The following is a 21,988-nucleotide window of genomic DNA, read 5'->3' as shown; positions in this document are numbered from 1 at the left end:
GACATTTCATTTGAATGGAATTTATTTGTAAAGGATACATCCTTTATTTAAAATGTTGGAAATGTATTTGTTACCTCATGGAAACAATATCGGGCCATGGTCGGTCAGGTACATTGTCACCGGCTGCATTGCTTGCAAGTTGCATTTAAAAGCCTTGCTTTCAACTATGTACCACACAGTGCTCCATTGTATTCCAGGTTTCATTTCAATGCCCCGCTGGTCTCTACAGATGATTGCATTAAATACTGTAGCACAACTTCCACCGAAGAAGAAGTAGGTTGGGAGTGGCTTATTGTTGGTATCAGCCGGTAACACGCAGGATCTCTTTCCCCGTTACAATGCGCTAGACCCCTGGGAGATGGACTGCTGAGGTGTAGCGCTACTAGACAGGATGTTTGTTTTGGGTTTTTTAAGCCACCTAGGGATAAATGAAACAACGCCTTCTCCAGACAGACAGACTGCCCATAGTAGCTGAGACAGAACAGTATTTAGCCAGCTTTTTTGCATTTGTTTTTAGCAATCCGCCCAATTGCAAACCCCTGAGCACAAGTTTATGGACATGGCCCAGACTTCCAAATACAAGGACAATAAGTTGACAGTTATATCCCAAGGCCATAATACGTTCCACCAGAAGCTGATATTTCATAAGTTTGGATGTAAAACAAGTGTCCATATACAAATCAAATGGGCAGCCTATTTCAAATATAGTGACAGTTTTTCTAATTTCATTGATGAACACAATATCTGGGGTATTTGGAATATTTTGTAGTGAATTGACATGCGTGTCATTGTGATCAAACCAGTCTATTTTTACAGTGCTGTGTTTATACATTCTTGTTGTCCTGTCCTGTACTCCTCTGATCTTGTCTGAGACCAGGTCCACCAGACGGTCATGTCTGGCAATGTACAGTCCTTTATAGTGGCTGCAACCATTTAAGATGTGTGCGACTGTTTCTTTGTCATGTGGTACTGGATGTAGGATGCAGTGTGGGTCGTGTGCTGATGGGTACCAGGTTGCCAAGTTGAACTTGGTCGGCAACACCTGTAAACGGGCTTTAATAGTGAAAATGAGAATGTCCTCACCTATGGTGTTATTTGACAGTTTAGAGTGTGATAATGAGTGGTTTGCAAAGGGAAGAAGAGCCAGTTTTCCCTGCAGCCTCAGACTGGTCCAGTGTTGTGCACTTTCTGATCGCTTCATTCCTAGAATGGTGGCTCTTGCGGTCGCGGATTTGATTGACAGTTCATGGTGCGCACCGTCTTGCTCGTAGGTCGCACATGCACGGACACGCGGATCTATGATGATGCTGTTGTTGAGCGCAGCAGTTGTTGTATCAGGCGCCACCCACTTTAACTGTAATCCTGATCGCTGGCATAGATCATTAAGATCCATCCAGTCGGACCGCACACCAAATCCAGCGGCTTTAATGTCCAATTTACCATTCGCCTTAGTCTTGAATCCAAGGAACTGCGTCTCATTCTCCAGCGCGGATGGTACTTTACGTCGCTGCATGTGTTGAATGAGTGACTCACGAGCCATTTCCCTGACCGTGGGGTCGTCGCTGTTGAGCATATTTATAAGGTGACTGGTTCTGGTGGCGGTGTAAACCCATTCAATATTCGGTACACCCAGACCACCATCTCTGATGGGCTGAAACAGTATGGCACGGGTGGAGTGAGTATTGAGACAGAACCAGCCCCTCACCAAGCACACTGCCTTGTTATTCAGTTCTGTAAGGGTGTTCTGTGGCAAATGGATGTTCGAGAATAGATGTTGAATTTTGGCGAGTGCCAATTCTCTGATTGCCTGCAATTTCATTCGGATAGGGAGGGGGGAGGAGTCGATCAAGTCCAGTCTGACAGAGTAGTCATCATACCGTTCTCTGACTTGCTCTTCCCAGTCGCCTGCAACATTATATTTATGCCCCAGGTATTGATAAGTTTCATGTCTTGAATACACTCTGATTGGTTTTTGCATTAGTGAAAAGGATGGGGGCTTGTCGGTTTTAGATTTATACCACCGATTACCACCGCTGCGCCTTTCATAAAACGCAGCACATTTGGTTTGTTTAGCCTCCAACCTTGACCACAGCAGAAACTCCTCAGTACGGGAGAGCATAGCTAGAATTACTTTCTCTTGATGTGACGCACTTTGCACATCATCGGCGTACCCCTGGACTGGGTTTGGTGATATTATTCCTTCAGGTGCGCACTGGCGCATCCATTTGAGCCAGTGGTTAATTGCAAGAATAAAGTTCACAGCAGTCCAGGGACACCCTGTTTTAATACCTATACCAAGCTTGATTGGATCAGTCAGAGTATTCCCACATATAACCTGAATGTAGGATTTTTCATAGACATTCGTCACTATATCTATGTACAGTTGTGGCAGCTGGATTTCACTGAGAGCATAAATCATAACATTATGAGGCAATGTGCCGAATGCATCACGGAAATCTAAGAAAACAGAATAGAACTTTGCAGAGTCATGTTTAAAGTTGTCGATCCCTGTCTTCAGACAGAAAACATGCTCATTCATTCCTTGACGGGCAATATACGCCTTTTGTTCAGATGACAGAATGCCAGTGTCTGTGAGCCAGGGCAGAATACGGGCCAATATGCATTTCATGAATACTTTATATATTGTCGGTAAAAGTGAAATGTCCCTCCACGTAGAAGGGTCGTCAGGAATATTGCCTTTTTTAGGGATTCTGTGTATTAATGCACCTGCCCATGAGTCCGGCACTTTTCTATTCAGCAGGCAAGTGTTGAATATATTTACCAGAGTTTGAGATGAGTTAGTGGCTTTTAGATTTTCATATGTGACCCCGTCAGCGCCACTCGCCTTGTTGTTTGGCAGGCTATTGATCACATCTTCCACCTCACTGGCTGTAAAGTTACGGGTCTCTGGGCTATATTGCGGGGGGTCGAGTGCAAGCGTTTGTAGCCATGGTGTGTCACCTAAAGGGGCGTGATTAGTTCGTTTGCATTTGGCTGAGTAGTAATTCTGCACAAGGTCCACAGTATTAACAGAGGGCGGGGGGTTTGGATATGTGCTGTTGTTCAATATGATTTCTGTTGCTTTCGTTCTCCTATGTTGCCATAGGTAACACACACACACACACACACACACACACACACACACACACACACACACACACACACACACACACACACACAGGTGCCTGGCAAATGCAAGTAAAGAGGCCATATACAATAGAGAAATTTGCATTGTGACTCCAGAGGCAGGGGGAGACATTGTCACATATTTAATTGCCATAGCATATAACAACACGTGATACAAAAGCAGTAACCAGACATTCCATCACAACTTGGACCTGGTTATTCCCTCACAAAAAAACCCCAAAGATAATGAGAAAAAGAGAGAGAGAGAAAAAGTGCCTGCATGATAGCGCTAAATTAATCTAGTCTCACAGGTGAAGCCACTTAGACATAGATCACCTCAGAGCTAAAAATAAATCCAGGCTCACACAAAGTTTGAATACTTTTTTTCTTTTCCTTTTCCTTCCTTTTTTAATACAAAAAAAAAGTTACACTGCATTTATATATTACAAGAACTTGATGAACATCAAAGTAATACAAAAACAAATTTCACAAAATATGACAGTAACTCAAAACTTGAGCCAACATTGGTTCCCAACTCTGGTCCTATTATAGGGAGCAGGCACTGCTGCTTTCAATTCTAGCCATCTGAATAATGGGATTAACGGACGTCCTTGAATGCAATTAAGAGCCTGACTGTTATAACAATAACATTAATAATAACAGTAATACTTATAATGATAATAATAGTAATACAAATAATAATAATAATAATAATAAATCAAAAGCAAACTCACAGTAGTGTGGTTCCATAGGGCTGTAGCTGGGAACCACTGCTGTATGGAAAACCTTTTTTCTTTCGTTTTTGAAAGGCAAGACCAACGGCACATTTGATTCCACACACAAATTGACCACAAAGGTGCTTATAACCACAAGCTATCGTAAGCATTAGTTCTAAATGAAACACAAGATCATTTATATAAAAGAATCGTTGGACCAATGAAGTCTGGGGGGGGTTAATGTATTTAGTGCTATTCTAATGTATTCCAATAGATGGCGCCACAACCTTGCTGTTAACCTCAAAGTCCCAAGCTGTTGCTATGAGATTCCATTGCTCCATGTCCTGTATGTATAAATTGACCAGACAATCGAAAGACAAATCAACACAAACAATATGTACATTTTTGTCCTTTTTCGTGTCCAAGGACAAGAACCCTAGAGTGTAGTTTGTCTCAGCTGAAGCAAATCCTGCACCACACGTTTAGTAAATGGGAAATATTTGCCAGCAAATACCCACTTTGAAGGAGAGTTTAGAGAGTTGTCTAGGTTAAAATTACAGTTATTTCCAAAAATAGCCAATACAATACAATCATGTTGTAATACTCAAAGGAGTACATATACCATTTTAAAAGGAGGAAGGGAGGCCTTGACTGATGATAACTTAACTTAATTCGGACCAGGATCACTCAAAATGGCACACTTTGTGTTTGTATAACAGAGCGTGTGTGTGTGTGTGTGTGTGTGTGTGTGTGTGTGTGTGTGTGTGTGTGCGCGCTTCACACATGGAAATTGATAAATTACTTGATTAAAAGATAAAATATCACAGTACAATATTATATATATATATATATATTTCTTTTTACAAATTGAGACTTCCTCTTGCTTAGAGGTTTCGGTCAATGTCCCAAGATCTTGTGGTGTTATAAAAGGTTCCCTGGCTTATACGCCTTATATGCCTAATACATTATAATGGATAATTATAATGTATATAATACAATTAAAAAATGTGTGCACGTGTGGTCCAGCAATAAACAATCGTACTTCACCTAAACCTGAAACCAAAACTAACATAATACTTTACTTCCTAAGGTTAATATTAGCATCAAAACTGTATTTTAAATATGTTTTTTATTAGCACATGTATTCCATAATCCATACATTCCATAGGGCTGGACCATACATGGACAAATTACATCAACTTGCATGTAAAATATGAATATTTCTAAAAAATAAAACCTATTTAGTATTGTATTTGTAGAGGGCCATGACAGTATAATGTATTAAGGTATAATAAGGTTTATTATACAGGGATCCCGAAATGAACATTATCAGTCAAATGGACAATCACGAGTACACGACGGTAAGATAAATAGATTAACTTTGGCACGTTTCCTGCAGTGCAGGTAGCGAGAGCACATACAAAACAGACGTGTAGTCTACAGTCCTTTCAGTTCACGTCGAAGCGCTTTAGCATTATAAGTGAGGCATTTTTTACATTCAATAATAGAGACAACAACACAGCAGTCAACTTGACAAAGTCACCGACATTTAGACTGCCTATCAAAGACCGACTTGCGCTTAGGTAGACTTACAACGCAGATATATTCTACATTTGAATTTACATTTTATATTTTAATATTTACAAACTCTCGACACGAATGGCATTCAAGGAGCCATTATCTGATCGTGAACGTAACTCTCCATCTGCTCCTCTCATTCCCGGCTGTGACTCGGCTACGATAACGGCACACACACACACACACACACACACACACACACACACACACACACACACACACACACACACACACACACACTACATTTAGCAGCAATTACTAATTGGTATATATATATAGGTGGCTGGACGGTATGGTAAAACAAAAATAAAACAAAACGGACCAAATGATGAAGTTTTGTTCATTCCTATAATGAAGTTGTGAATGGGTCAGCGTAACTTTTGAGGTATTTGCGGTGGACAGTTGTTGTTGGGGTTTTTTTTGCTCACAACTCGGGGGAGTGGAGAACGTTTGTGTGGAGATTCTGGGGAACTGCTGGCACAGAAACGGGAGCAGTTCTGTACAGGTAGAGGCCACAGCTGCACACGTAAACATCATAAGACACAGGGAGATCTATAATAAAGCAAAGACAGACAGACAGACAGAGATTTGAAGCAAAGCACGAGTAAACAGTCAGGGGTCGTCAATATGTCTGTACACGCCATTGTAATGTTCTTATTTTGATCAATTACTGAATGTCAAGTCTCCAGGTTTTGTTCAGAATATATATATATATGACACTTATTTACTGAGACACTATGGCACATTAGGAGTCCAACTAGTACTAGTGGTCCTCAAATGTTTCATTTGCAAGGACTGCCTTAACTCTGAAAGTGTTCAAATGAAACCAAATGGACCCGTAAGTGTCAATTTGGTTCCATCATCTGTGCTCTCTCAGTATACAGATCTGTTATGGTCATTCAGGGCTAGCTCGTCATGTGTTTCCGGTGATATTATTGTCCACTCATTGTGTATGTCTTGTAGGCAAACATAGAACTTTGACAAACATGTCCACCACAAGCCAGCATGGCGATGACCCCTGAAACAGAGATTTGGTTGGACAGATATAGGAGGAAGGATGGATGGACTAAAAAGAAAAAAAAAAAGGACTGGAGTGATTGTCAAAGAGAAGAGGTGGTTCAGGGGAGTAGATCATCATGGCTGATGCAACGATTACTGTAGTTGACTCTCCTCTTCCATCAACCTGCCTTTTTTTGCCTACAAAATTGAGACAGTGGGCCGGGTTATACGCAGGGTTTTCCTGTTTACGATGCTCACACCAGCGTTTCCGGGAGAGTGTCGGCATTGTCTGAGGACAGCAGCTGCCATATCTGCCACCTGTCCCTCTGCCAGTCCTGCCACTCTGGGCTCATTGGCACCATGGAGCCCGCTGACGCCGCGGACGAGTTATTCTGCCCGGGCTGCCGAGGAGGACACTGAGGCGACGACGCAGTCTGTGCATTTTGCAGCGAAGAGGAGGGAGACTTAGCCAGTCGCTGTGGAACGTCATAAGGGGGAGGGCAGCAGACGTCGTTATGCACCGCAGTTCCGCCGCCGTGAGGTCTGCCGGCCGCCTGTCGCCCCCGCTGGAAGCCCTCGGCGTTGCCAAGCGCCACTCCCCCCCCGTCGGGAGGCGCCGGCGCCGCCTGTGTGAAGTTGAGGTTGAGGAGGCGCGTCGTCTGTCCGGCCTCTCCGAGAGGGGTGGAGCACATCCTGGCGACGGGAGGGTGCGGCCGATACTCGGAGACGCCCAGCACGGTCTGAGTCCGTCGCACTGGCGGCCGGGCGTCGCTCTGGACACCGGCGTCCAGACCCTCGTCTTGGGAGCTGCGGGAGCTTCCCTCCGACATGTTGCCATGGGAACCTAGACAAAGAAGTGTCAATTAATTTAATACAGGGAAAAGAGATAATTAATTTTATTACGGTGAGTGAAATTGGTAGATGAAATAGCTTTCTTGCTGCAAAAAAAATATTAATTCATTATCAAGGTCAATTATAATGGAAGTCTTCATTATCAAAAATAATTAGGCTATACTTTTCAATTTCAGTGGACATTTCTAACTACAATACTACATAGCTTTTTTCTGCAGCAAAAAATATTAATTCATCATCAAGGTCAATTACAGTAAAAGCGTCTTGTCAAATTATCTTAATTATACTTTTCAATGTGAGTGGGAATTGTAAATTAAATAGCCTTTTTTGTTCAGCGGGGAAAAAAAGAGAGGAATATCTTTATCACAAAATGCTTCCCTTTCGTATAATATACTATAGTACTATATATTACTAGATCAATATGAACTAGTGCCTTGCCTTGTGTGTGCGCATGCACGCATGTGCACATTATACTTGAACTAACCTAGGAGAAAATCCTTGTATTCGTTCTAAAACTAGCCGTGTGATCCGGTTTAGAAAAAAGGAATAAATAAATATATCGTGGTATACCGGTGTTTCGTTCCAGTTGGCGTCGCATTGTTTTTTGATCCCCACACAATGTGAATCAATTAGTTTAGTCTCGATCGTCCATTATCATACCAAACAAAACGATGACAGAGATAAAGTTATTTCCGCTGCGACCAGACCAAGAAACCCCAAAAAGGTATTGATCCCAGGCTGCAGTATCCTGAAACTTTACCTGTGTATGATTGGTCCTTCAGTGCTGGTTTCAGGGTAGTGTGCCACGCCCCCCAAATGTTTGCATGCTCCTCTGATATGGTATCTGATGCAAGGCAGATAAAACGGAGTTACACCATCAATCAGCAGCATTAAACCTCATTAATAATAGTAGCAGTAGTAGCTCAGTCAGATAACCGACGAATAGATTGAGACTGATAATTTATTTCATAAAATGTAATTCAGGCTCTGCTATATGACGTGCATTACTCCCTGCTCAGCACATTAGCAGACAACCATTTAACCCATTTTGGGCGGCAACCCAAGCAGATCTATAGGCTTTTAGGTCTGCTATCTTTGAAAAATCGAAGAAAGACTGACATAAAAACAGCTTTTTCATAAAACTGTCAGGATGCAGAAGACATTTTTAGAATCTGATCTCAGGTCAGAATGGGTTAAGAGCAGGCAGATATACATCTATGACAACAGAGGCCGCACATGCATAAAGCGAGTGGCAAAGTACGTTTAACGTCATTCAACGCAATCAGACTTAGGACGTCACTTTTTGCCACTCAGTAGGTGTTTCCGTATGATGATAATGCACATATCCTCTATCCCTCTATGGAACGCAAACACACACAACCCCCCCCCCCAAAAAAAAAGAATAAAGCCAAACACTAATCATTCCCCATTACGGGTCTTCCTCATGGTAGGTGGTATAGGCTTACCTTTGGCAGCCCAGGCGTTGTGCCCGGCTCCGGTCTGGCCCCGCCCGCCGGCCCCCCCATGCCCCCCCCCCACGCCCCCCGGGGCGCACTGCTGCTGCTCCGGGATGCGGAAGAGACGCTCGCTGCCGGGGCTCCCGCCGCCGGGCTCCGTGCGGCGCTCGCTCAGGACGGGCGAGTTGTTGTCGTAGGGCGAGACCTCGCCGCTCGACGCCTTGTTGGAGTCGCTGGAGGAGCGGCGCTCGCTGACCGAGAAGGTCTCTTCGGACCTCATCAGCTCTGGACTCCTGGCGTAGGGAGTTAGAAAAGTCAATAAAGAGAGTGTTTTCGAAACAGTCGAAACACAGCCGAAAGCCGTACAACACAAATGTTGTGTCAAACCATGTGACTTCCATTGGAAATGCATTGGGGCAAGATGTAAACAAACCCTTTCTTTACATCTAGCATGCATCAATGTTGTATGCTAGAGGCGAAGGTGTGAGTCAGGCCTACAGTATGTGTGTGTGTTTCTACTCCGTCCGTGCTGTGACTGAGCGACAGTGTGACTGAGTTGTTGTTGTTATGATAAGGGTAGTGGCAAAGGTTAGAGGTTGAGGTAATGAGTGTTAAAGACGTGCGTTGCGTGTGCGCGAGTGCGTGCATGGTGACTCACTGTGAGGCTTTCCTCCTGAGCAGGTAATCCACCACATCAGGATCGGTCTCCAACAGGCTCATCAACACCTCGTTCTGTAGATCAGGAGGCACCTACACCAGCACAGCACAGACGATTACACATTACCATTCACCAACACACACACACACACCTACATAATACAATTAATACATGCTTAACAACTCTCCGGGTATTCTGAATGGATTGGAAACGTATCCCAGAGTGTCCGAGGAAAACCTTGTATGTCTTAAGTTATCAAAAAGGTCAGGAAAAAAAGGTTGTGAAGGTCGGGTTCAGCAGTTAAACATTGTCTTTATTGGGGCAACCGCTGGCCAAGTGGTCCAGGCGCATGCCACATATAGGCTTTCGCCTGACAGTGCGTCGCGTGTTCGAGTCCCGTTCATGACAACCTTTGCTGCACGTCTCTCCCCCCCCCCCCCCCCTCTCTCCCTCTTTCCTGTCAGTCTTCACTTGAATAAAGGCAGAAAATACCCCCCAAAAAACATCGTCTTTACTGATGTTTATTTAGGTGCGACCTCTGAGATCTGTGAAAGGAATCCCTATAACTATAACCGTTATTTCTCACTTGAGGAGCACTGAAGCAACAATATAGAATGACGGACAATAACTCGGAGGCCCCAGACATCATGCCCAAGGCGTCTTGGTATCCAAAACCACAGAGGCTCTACCCCAAGTTCAATATCACTCTCCACCAGACCTGACACGGGGAGAATGAGAGAGGGATGACAGTGATGAAGTTAACGGCATTAAAGAGAAATGGGGTGATGGCAGGATTTAGCGGTGTGTGTGTGTGTGTGTGTGTGTGTGACTGTGTGTGTGTGTGTGTGTGTGTGTGTGTGTGCATGTGCGTGTGTCTGAGTGCCAAGCTGCGCTCCTGCTTTAGATTACCCTTGGAGAAGTGAACAGCCAACACGGTTGAACTTCACCTGAACTGTCGTACGCCGGTGGTGGAAAGTAATGAAATACATTTACTTAAGTACTGCACTTAAGTTCAATTCTGAGGTATTTGTACTTTACTTAAGAATTTCCAATACTTTTACTTCTACTCAACTACATCACAGAGCCAGGATATTGTACTTTTACTCCAGTACATTTATTTGAAAACTTTAGTCACTCGTTAGTTTGATCATTTTGATTATTATTAACAAAACATACATTATCCAATGTAATAGCAGCTCTACAGTACAAGCTCACAATGTAATGAGACATTCTGCATAACGATTACTTTTACTTTTGGTACTATAAGTACATTTTGATGCCAAAACTTTTGTAAAATTAACTATGTACACTTACTCATGGACTTACTTTACTTAATATAAGTACAATTTTGAGGTATTATTTCTTACTTTAGAGCATTTCCCATTTTAAAACCAATTCACTTCAACTCCACTACTACAAATATTGCACTCTCACTCCATTACGATTAGTTGAAAACGTTAGTTACCAGTTACTTTAATACAGTTTCAAAACATGTGAAATGGTATATTCTCGAGTACCGGTACTATATTTTGAACATTACTGTCCATTTTGAACATTACTTATGCTGAACTCTTACTTGTAACAGAGTAAAGTTCTACATTGTTGAATTGCTACTTTTACTTAAGTAGAAATGTGAGCACTTCTTCCACCACGGCTATTAAACCGTTTATGCTGCAGAGAGTTGTGCGCCGTCCAACAAAACCCCTAAGACCCTTTGGGAGGTTTACGTAAAAGGGTTGAACAATACAGCTAATCGCACATAAGATTTATGTATATACCTTCCCTCGTTGTTAAACAAAAATGCCTTTGGGTGAGAGCGAGCAAGCGAGGAAAAATGAAAAAGAAGAAGCCTGGTCCAATTCACCTTATAAGTTGAACAAGTCGTTATTGGCTTAGTGCAGGAATGTACGCCCCCAAGGCACCGCAGTGGCAGATTACAAAACGTTACGGGGTAAGATTTCAGACCTGAAACGACCTCCACTTGCCAGTCGGAGGCCTTGATCCGAGGCCCCCGTACAAGTGATGGGAAACGTACTCGCATGTTTTGCTTATGTAAAAGTAGCAATACTGCAATGTGGAAATATTCTGTATTTCCGCATTTAACCCATTTTGACCTGAGATCAGATTAAAAAAATGTCTTCTACATCCTGTTTTCTGAAAAAGCTATGTTTCTATGTCAGTCGTTCTTCGATTTTTCAAAAATAGCATACCTACAAGCTTGTAGCGCGCCACTCGGTGGTGCGCTTATGAGCTTTGTGTGTGTGTGTGTGTGTGTGTGTGTGTGTGTGTGTGTGTGTGTGTGTGTGTTAATGGTTGGGTGTTTTACAGATTTATCGTGGCCTGTGCATACGGATGAGTGTTGGGTGCCAGGCAGGTACCGGCTAGGATATAGTGTAGATTTAAGCAATATTACACGAGAGGGTGTGGGTTAACATGATTATTAATTGCCACGACAGTGATGCGGTCAGGAACGAGACGAAGTCGAGTTCCGCAAGCATCACTGAAGTGTAATATTGCAATTCTACAACAGTTTACCCTTAAAACTAAGAAAGAATATATTTTTTTAATGACAGATGTAGTCACTACGACCACAAATGTCCCAAGAAACTAGCTAGTCTAGCCACCGAGTTTGCTAGCGCTCTGGGAGAACAGAGCAGCTGAATTCTTTGTTTTGATTAGGTGGTGAATGGTGCTGGTTTTGTGAGCTTGTAGATCAGCTATTTTAATTTCAAATGTTTCACAGCCGAAATATTTTGTGTGTTTTCAGTCAACATGTACAGAAAAAAGTACAGAAATTTGTACTTCAGTACAGTACTTGAGTTAAAGTACTTAGTTACTTTACACCACTGGCTTTCAGTTAACTTTGAGAGGATACAAACGTAACCAAATGGACCCATCTGAGACTCTGGGCTGTATTTTGCGTGTCTTAAGTACCAGGTCTTATTCCCTAACTTGAGTAAACTAAAGACCTGGAGGCGTGGTCAATGCCATTTGGCTATTCTGAGTGGCCAAAGAGCATTGACCACGCCTCCAGGTCTTTAGTTTACTCAAGTTAGGGAATAAGACCTGGTACTTAAGAAACGCAAAATACAGCCCTCTGTGTCTTTGGATGTAATAATTAACACTTTAATATGCTCAGATATGAGCGAGGAGCTCTCACGGCTTGCCCTCCGCTCTGTCGAGAGAGAAGTAAATATTGATCTGGATCAAATTGTTTTGCACACTTACTTGCCAAGACAGAATAATTTAAGTGCAGTGGTCTGAGCCACGCCGTTTCCACTTGGATCCTGATTTTACGTTATATTTATTACACCGGCACAAATCGACCTGGGATGACCTGGCCTGGTATGTAAATATTTCAAGAATTAATAAGTCTGCACACACATTTCTGCTCCCAGGCATATCTTTTCCTTTAAAGTAGTGGTAAATTGGTGTGCAGACTCTTTTATTCTTGAACTATCACTGTTTTCGATCCGGCGGCACCCAGCCTAATAGGTTGTAGATGTGTGTGTCTTTTTGGCTGTTTTTTTCAGCCTCCTTTGCCACCGGTATGTAACACATAATCGCCTCAAGGTGTAAAACACAACACAGGGCCACACAGAAACGTCCTATTTACTTACAAATGGCCATGTCCTGAAGAATAGGAAAAACGCAATCCTTTTGTTTCTGAGAAGTCAGGAAATAGCAGTTGCAGTAAGGATGTGACGATATTATCTTTGAAAGTCATTCACTTAGAATTCTTGACGCGTTATTTGGCTGTGCTTTACGGACGAGGTGGTGCTTCGCAGCTACCGGACAGAACACTACATTTAGGTCCATTGTGTCTGAACTCTGAAGTTCACTTGAAAGAGTTGAATTGCCCCCCACCCCCTCTCTCTCTCTCTCATATTGAGGAAGTTTAGTTACGATGTGGACTCCGACTGACTGTTGTGGTCAAACCAGGACAAAAGGAACAAGCGAGTTTGGACCTCTTCTTCTTGGCACCTGTTGAAAAGCTTTCCTGTGATGTGGGAGTTGGGCCTGTGATGGGGATCACATCTCAAAGCTAATAACTAGCACCCATACACTCACAATGCTCTTTAAACCTCCCTTCTCCTCACTCTTTCTCTCTCTCTTTCTCACGCACGCACGCACGCACGCACGCACGCACGCACGCACGCACGCACGCACGCACACACACACACACACACACACACACACACACACACACACACACACATTGTCCTTTGTCTCTTCTTCTCCCTGTGTGTCTGCATCTCTCTCCTAAAGCCTGGCAGATTTCCATTGTTTCTGTTGGGTAAGATGCAGCCCATTGTCCACTAAAGCCAGAGGGATTGTGTTACTTTAAAGACCGCACAGGAATGCAAGGTGTGAATGAGGTGTGTGCATGTGCGACGCGTGTGGCCGTGTGCGTGTGTGTGTATGTGTGTGTGTGTGTGTGTGTGTGGGGAATACAGTACGTGTGAGGCAGAGATGGACAAGAAGGAATGAATGAGGAAACAGACCGAGCTCGAGTTACGGGGGGGGTTTGAGGGGCCCCCTCTAGTTCAAAACATAACCCCCTAGTTACCCCTGAAATCAAGCTCATGGGGGACAGGGGGGTGGGAATGTAGTGTCCCCACGGGGAAATTCCTTTCCCTAACATTGTGCAGTACATGTCAGACGACAGCACAACAGCAGCACACGATTACGCCATACAATGACAGACATAAGTACAAACACTCAGGTCATATTGTGTAAGGCAGCTGCGCATGGCTGTCCTGTATCTTCTACAGTCTCTACACCTTAGTGTTGTGTGCCTGCGCCCGCAGGACAGCAGGGTATAAGGTAGTGATTGAGGTGGGCGTGTGTGATGCTCAGTTCGTCTGAGGTTGCAATGCGTGCGACAGCTTTATTGTTTAGCTCTGTGAGATTGGGCGTGGGGAGACCAATTATCCTGGCCCGGTTGGTACTGGATAGCACCATGGTAACAGGAGCAGACAGTCCATCAAGAGTCCATAGCCATTCCATTGCAATCTGTGTCTGCTTTGGGTTGCGTGTAATTGAGTTAGTTTTGTGTAGTATACTGCAGGGAGCGAGTTGAGCGACTTCAGTAGAAGAAGCTTCAAAAGAGCTTATAGCTAGAGATAGCCAGGACGTGTATCACCAAAACGTACCGCAAAAACCGTTTCACACAATTTTTGGCTTTCATAAAGCTATTTGAAGTGATGACTCGTGATTCTGGAGGTACAAGTGGCGTCGACGGCTTATATTAGAGGACAGGCAAGGGTCAGACCACCAGACTCCAGTGGCTCCCATCAGATATCTCAACGTTACCCAATATAAATTACTAACGGTATGCACAGCAAAATCCTTCCTAAAAATATGGAAACTAGTACATCTTCGTGTTGTGAGCTTGTAGATCGGCTATTCTAATTTATGGAATTTCCTAGATTCCTAGACTTTCATTTATTCATGGAATTACTTTGAAAACATAATTGAATTTGTTTTTAATTCATGGCTTTTTAGGCTTTATTGGGAATGTTTTCTTGAATATTAATTGAAAACAAAATGTAGAAAACAAAAAATAAAGGGACCCATAAAAAAATGTCCTACAAATGGGTCCCGACTCAGTGTTTGGGAAGCAGTGGTTTACTGGACATGGCGCGGTGGCCTGGGGAGAAAAGAGTGGGGAGGCAGAGGAGGGCAGTGAAATGTTTTCAAAACGCTGTGACAAGCCAAAAGTTGCTAGCTGGCACTTTCATTAGCCTTCACGGTTCCATTGTGAAGAAGCACTCAGACACGTCTGAAGTGGCTTATGTGTGCCGTTTTGATTGGGTTCCAAATGCAATTTGTGTCACTGTCGCAGGCTGTATTGTTTGTATATAGCCCCGAGAGTATATCCAGCTGCCATAGAGTTTATTTGTCTGCATAATATAGCATGGCGATAGCATGCATGTTGCTTACTGTAGGTATTAGCTTTCACTGGTGATATGGGAGTCTTGCTAATGTGGTTGAAGAGAGGCCGACTATGTGCGTATGAGCACATTGTCATCCACAGGGCTCACCCAGGAGCTTAACCCATTAAGTCCTGACCTAAAAAATAAAAATAATAATAATCTTCTAAATCCTCCAGTTTTCTGAAATAAATATTTTCACGCGCTATGAGCTTGTAGATCTGCTATTTGTCAATAGCTAAAGCCTAACATAATGCTTACACCAAAAGGGGCTCCCGCCCAAAATGGGTTAATTAGGTGTAAGGGGTTCCCATCCTAAATGGACAAAGTGTCATTTGATTTGACTCTGTGGGGAAACCCTTTACTTTCCTTACTGCCACACCCTCTCATCTTCCCTTTCTTTGTTTTCTTGAAAATATAACACGATGGGAACTACTGTATGCACAAAAACAAATTCCACTTGTAAATAGCGTAAATAGCCTGGTAAATGTGTGTTGATTTTTGACAGCAAATTTAGATTCAGTTTAATTCCATTGGATTTTAGACATCTGAATTCTTTGCAGTTTTAATCATCATTAAAAATGGAAAAGTGATATGGGAAATGCTATTGACGACCCCGTTAAATGGTGACTATGACCTGTCATTGCTGGAATCGAACCAACTGGGATCTCCTTCCCCCTGCAATGGTTCTGCTTTAAACTGGTGGAAAAAGCAAGCCGGTCTGTGGCCGGTTCTGTGAAAGCACCACGGTGCCAAGAATCTAGAACGGAACCAAAAGTTATTTGGGTAGAAAAGGGGCCGCACGCACGCACGCACACTCACCATGAAGAGGGAGTGGTAGCTGGCGATCATCCTCTGCAGGACACCGATGACGGCGGTGCTCTCCTCGGCGCGCGCAGAGCTCTGCACGCTGAACTCCTTGTTGTCGGAGCTCTTCTGTTTGTGCAGCAGGTTGGGCCCAAAGATGGTTGCCAGGTTCAGGGACGTCATCTTGTTCCCCGTCATCTATTTCGCGTGAGGCAAAAAAATAAAACAATGTTAAGAAAGAAAGAAAGAAACACAGGCCGCTCGTTTCCTTCTGACATTGCAGAATAAAATGTGTCGTGCAGAAACCTACTGTTATCTGCATATTTTAACTTTTGTAGATTGACGCCCTACACCTACATGATACTCATCATACTATGCCGTCACACAAAAGTGACAAAAGTTTTGGCCATATGAGGTTTCTACCCGACGCTACCAACAAATTATAAAGGAACACGGTTTCTGTTGAGTCAAAACCTTTTCTGGAAAATTCGTGTTCCAATGAATCCAATGCATTTGGCAGTGAGTTTGTATTGGTTAGATAAAACCCACAGACACACTTAACCAATTTCACTACCAAGATGTTGATCTACAAGCTCACGAGTCACACAGCGAGTACATCTTGAGCTTGTAGATCTGCTAACTTTGGATGACGCTCTTGTATGGCGAAGCCGGGCATTTATTTACAAAACAAACGGTACATGTAGGTTTAGAAACTTTCATTCAATCGATGAACCATTCATTACAGTGGTCAATCACAGCTAGCTGAAGTGAAAGCTAGAGTGGGCCAACAGGGGGTGCCATATAACAGATCAGAAACGTTTCACTTGAAAGCTATTCAAGGCTATTGATTCTGGCTATCGATTCTTGTGGCGGTGTAAACATGCACATCCAAACACCTGCATCCGTGAATCGGATGGTAAATATTTACCTGTCTGCTACGCGAGTGTTTGGTGTTTGGTGGTGTCTTTGTCTGTATTTTGAGAAGGTGTCACAGATCACTGTGTTTCTGTTTGGAGAAGCAGAGACTGTCCCCTTCCTCTTTCCTCCTATTCCTGTCTTTCCCTTTGACTTGGTCTCTCTTCTTTCAACCCCCTTCTCCCTTATCTTTCTCTCTATCTTCACCCCTTTCTTCTAGTACACCTGTATTGCAACTCTGATGAGAAAAGAACAACATTATAGAAAGGCTATACGTTTTGTCTGCATTGGGAGTAACAGAACTTTATTATCCAACTCTACATCGCCTGTCTTTCATCCCTCTCCTGCTGTCCTCTTATTGTCTCTCTCCTCTCCTCTCCTCTCCTCTCCTCTCCTCTCCTCTCCTCTCCTCTCCTCTCCTCTCCTCTCCTCTACCATTCCCTGGAGAGCGCCAGTAGCCACGAGCACCAGAGTGCTTGATGTGCCTGTTCTCCGCCCGAGCGCAAAATGGCCTAACTTCCTGCACTGATCTCACATACAGATAGCAGAGCTGTGGAGCCGCGTGGGAAAACATGACACACGCGGACTTGCGCGTGTACACACACACACACACACACACACACACACACACACACACACACACACACACACACACAGCAGAAACCTCTTATCTCCATACTTTTGTTTTTCGTAAATAAATGCCATACTGAAAACACACCACAGCGCCACACCAAAGCATTAAAAGCAGCAGATCTGCAAGCTCGAAATGTGGCACGAAGCAATGTGTTTTGATCTTGCTTTTTTACAACAGTTTTATACAAATGATTTCCACCTGACTGAGACGATCTCTCTCTCACACACACACACACACACACACACACACACACACACACACACACACACACACACACACACACACACACACACACACACACACACACACACACACACACACACACACACACACACAGTTACTGTAAGTAGGAAGCTATAAAGGGTTGGAGGGAGTGTAGAGGAGTGGGTGAGAAATCTGTGAACAGAACAGAACAGGGCAGAACACTGAGTTCTAGCTCTGCCGTGCAGAAACGTGGGTCACACACATTATGGTGAACAACCACAAACTTCCCTTATTTACCCAACCAGCACACACCAGCAGTGGCACACACGTCACATTCTTGTACCTGCGGTTCATTTCTGTGACCCATTCTTTTGTCTGCTTATCTTATCGTTATTTGTTGTAAAACGAATAACATACTTATAACCAATTTGAACCACATTGACAAAAAAAAGGAAAATTAAGGGGAAGGGGGGTTACAATGGTGTGTGTGTATGTGTGTGATATTAGATGGGATAAAAATAATAGATGGGAATAACTAGAGGGAGCTTCACTATCTCATTCCCCCCAGATTCGGCACAAACATGAATTCATTCAACTATTATGCCGCCGAAATGTGAAATGCCTCTGCCGCCACCAGCCATCAACAAGTGTGCCACGCCATGGTCCCTCCTTCAAAACCGCCATGAAAGAGCGCCTGTAGAGTCCTTACCAAGTCTCCTAACTCGGCAAAATGAAACAAGCCCTCTGTCCTTTCATAGCATTATTGTAAACTGTACCTCTGTACGTTTTGCAAACTGTTAATAGTATCCAATCAATACAAACAAAAATCTGTTGAGAGCTTATGGAAGAGCTATTTTCAGTATTCATAATACGATGAAGTATAGGAGATTATAAATGGTTAATCCTCGTAATGGTCAAAGCTCAGCTTATAGTTCCTGGTTCCCACTGTACTGTACAGTACTGTATACATTTCACGAGTTCTTCTTACGCAGTATTCTCCTCAAAACACTGATTCAAAGTGAGTCCTACTGGATGTGGATGATGTCAGGCAGATCCTGGATCAGTGCGATTAGGCATTTCATAACAAACGCGGTGGAGCCAAACCCTGATCCCTGTAAGCTCTGTGCTAATCCCCATCACAACCACCCCTTTTAACACTAGTTAAGCAAAATGATACCACGGCTTATGCACACTGCTGTGTGTGTGTGTGTGTGTGTGTGTGTGTGTGTGTGTGTGTGTGTGTGTGTGTGTGTGTGTGTGTGTGTGTGTGTGTGTGTGTGTGTGTGTGTGTGTGTGTGTGTGTGCGTGCGTGTTTGCACGTGCGTGCACGTGCATGTGTTTCGGTAAGTGGAAAACAATCTATCTCAATCATCTGTCGCGATATGATGATATTTTCATTAAGTATAACAATAGGAATACTAAAGTCAGTGATTCTCAAACTTCTTAAATAAAATAAAAACACTAGTTTGGTACATACTGTATGAAGGATTAGGCAAACTGAATGAAATGGACTCGATGGTGAGAGTGAAGAAAAAGGAGGAATATGCCTCCTCTGATATTTCACATTATACTACGAGCTGGAGCAGTTGGTTCTCAAACGTTTTAAATGTCAAGCACCCCCATAACTCTGAGACTCACAGAGACTCATGGTTACAGACCTCCTTTGGAACCCCATCATGGAACCCTGATGGTCCCTGGGCGCCACTTTAACCATGGAACAAACAATTCAAACTAAATACAATTTCACGACTGAATTTTTTTTCTGGAAGTCCTAATGTGCAATTTGTGAAACAGAGTGAAAGGAGCCCCCGCCCCAACACTAGTGCTGTTTACTAAATGATTAACACAATTTGTAAAATTAGGTTTTAGTATAGTATTGTTCCTGCTATTCTACATACTGCCAACCAGGTGAAAAATCCCAGAATGAGGCTTCAACCTTTGCTAGTTCTACAATCTCTGTGTTGCAGACGCAGTGAGAGCTTGTACATCTGCTATTTTCGCTGTACAGAATGCTTCCATGGAAGACATGCATGGCTTCTATGGAATCCAAATGCCTGAAATCAGTCGTGACGAGTGAGAACTACATGAGTAGAACCACTGAGCTAGGGATATTTTCCTTTTTTTTTATCCCACAATTTTGTAACCAATTTTACGATTTTCTAACAAATTATTTTTCACCCAGTTTCAATTATCTAATGTTTCTAATGGGCTTATGGGGGGGGGGGTATTTCCTACGGGGGGAAAGGCACGTACCACTGGCTTGAGCTCTGACTTACATCACGTCTGAAATTGTGAAATAAGTGCCTTGCTATGATTCGGAAAAGCCTGAATTCATTCACTCTTGTTACATTTCCACCCCGTGTCAAATCGTATAGCATAAATCCTGCTACATTCTGGAGTGCAGAAACAAGTAAATGATTATCTCAATGTCATCCCATCACCTCATAATCAGCTTATTATGAACGACCCATACGCAATCTCACATGAGAGTAAAACTGTGTGATGTTTTTAATGAGCACTTTGATTGCAGCAGGCCATCGCTTTGAGAACTCCTGCATATCACCTTGTAATCCTTGTCCATGACCGTAGACCTTAATCCTACCAATTGCTCCTTTAGGCTCCTGCCCTGCCAGAGGCTGCAAGAACACTGTAGTTCACTGTGTTCTTTTTAAGTCACAGCTGAAAACTCACCTGTACACAAAGGCTTTCTCATAGACCCTTGGGTTTATTTGCATTTGAGATTGCGAAATGTGTGGACTTTATATATATAAGTGGCAGAGAGAGAGGGAGAGAGACGGGGGAGCCGATTGGAAAGCACTTTGTGCTTCATGAATAAAAAATCATACCCGTGTGAACTGAGTGGTGCAACTCCCCTCTCTCTCTCCCCCCCTCCTCTCTCTCTCTCTCTCTCTCTCTCTCTCTCTCATTAGCAGGCAAAAGTACAGCACTATCTCTCTCTCTGTTTCTGTACAACAGCGCCCCTACTGGTACTACTAGTCATACTCGTGCTCATTCACACATTTCGGACGACACATAGGCGGACACGGACATTGCTGTTCCTTGGAGTGGTTGCACCACTCAACAAAAGAAAATGGCTTGGAAGTGCATGCATTTTGGTGCGCGGCAAACACGAAAAGGTCCAAGAACTACTGATTTAGATGGCCTGTATATAATCAACCAGTGGGTCACGTGCTTTAAAAGGAAACGTCTTTACGCTCACCTCCTGTCCGTCCTTGTGGTGGCGGTCGTGGGCGTGGTCGGCCACGGTGGACAGGAACTCCAGCAGGCGGTAGAGTGTGTCACTGTTGCATGCTGGGAGCAGGTAGATCAGCAGCTGGGTCACCGTCTGCTGCTCGTCCGGGTCCAGCACTGTCATCAACACACAGAGGAACATGCTGTGGACTACTGTGTAGAGCAGGGGTGGGCCAGAGAGCCACGTTGCTGTGGCGCGTTTTGAGCTTGTAGATCGGCTATTTTTGCTATATTTGAATTGAAATCGAATGCACTATAAAAGCGCAATTGCCATTAAGTGATTGTGGGGGCCACATGTGGCCCCCGGTCCGCCAGTTGCCCTTGTGTGGTGGCTATTGTTAAAGATAGTGAGTTATTGTGACATGGTACTGTACATTATACAGGTACAGCATGTGATGTGTAAATTTCTTTCTTTCTTTCTTTCAGGCACTCAAGGCTTGTGGTGTTCCTCTCAACGTACTTGGGACCACAGTACTGCTAATGTCCACGCAGGCCCTGGTCTTCGCTGCAGCCCAATACTGTACCCCAGCCTGGTGTGTATAGACTCTAACATCCAGTTTGTTCAGTGCAGCAATGGCTGCTCAAGGGACACAATTCCTACCAAATCAAACTTTTTGCCTTTTAAAAGTTCTGTACATCTGTCCAGCAGATGACATGAGTCTGAGGTGACAATGTTGGGGATGATCAGTGCCATTCGCCACAGTGGGTGCTAAACGGAGATGGCACACTGGAGACGCCGATGGAGGGCTCATCCGGGGATGAACTAGAGAAAGGGCGGTTTGACCCTGGCCATCTCTTACACAACTGATGAAGTCAGCTCAAGGTAGGAACATTTAGTTGTGCTGCTGTGATGT

The 21,988-nt window shown here is 43.7% G+C and overlaps 1 protein-coding gene across 3 annotated transcripts in view; it reads right to left on the bottom strand.

Moving 5' to 3' along the window:
- Positions 1–6,530: 6,530 nt before the first annotated feature.
- The window catches only part of LOC308311945 (rho GTPase-activating protein 6-like), a 144,284-nt gene continuing 128,826 nt past the window's right edge, over positions 6,531–21,988 (bottom strand). For all 3 annotated transcript variants that reach the window (XM_080758754.1, XM_080758755.1, XM_080758756.1), the window contains 6 exons: positions 21,103–21,251; positions 16,145–16,327; positions 9,387–9,478; positions 8,738–9,021; positions 8,032–8,115; positions 6,531–7,263 (listed from right to left, as the gene is read on the bottom strand). In XM_080758754.1, coding sequence (XP_080614880.1) covers positions 6,674–7,263; positions 8,032–8,115; positions 8,738–9,021; positions 9,387–9,478; positions 16,145–16,327; positions 21,103–21,251 — 1,382 coding nt within the window. In that variant the 3' untranslated portion in view covers positions 6,531–6,673. The remainder of the gene's footprint in view (positions 7,264–8,031; positions 8,116–8,737; positions 9,022–9,386; positions 9,479–16,144; positions 16,328–21,102; positions 21,252–21,988) is intronic.

Source organism: Protomyctophum bolini (genome assembly GCF_963924005.1).
Source record: "Protomyctophum bolini genome assembly, chromosome: 24".
Lineage (NCBI taxonomy): Eukaryota > Metazoa > Chordata > Actinopteri > Myctophiformes > Myctophidae > Protomyctophum > Protomyctophum bolini.
The sequence above is the reverse complement of the archived record's forward strand: the minus strand, read 5'-3'. Positions and strand labels throughout refer to the sequence as shown.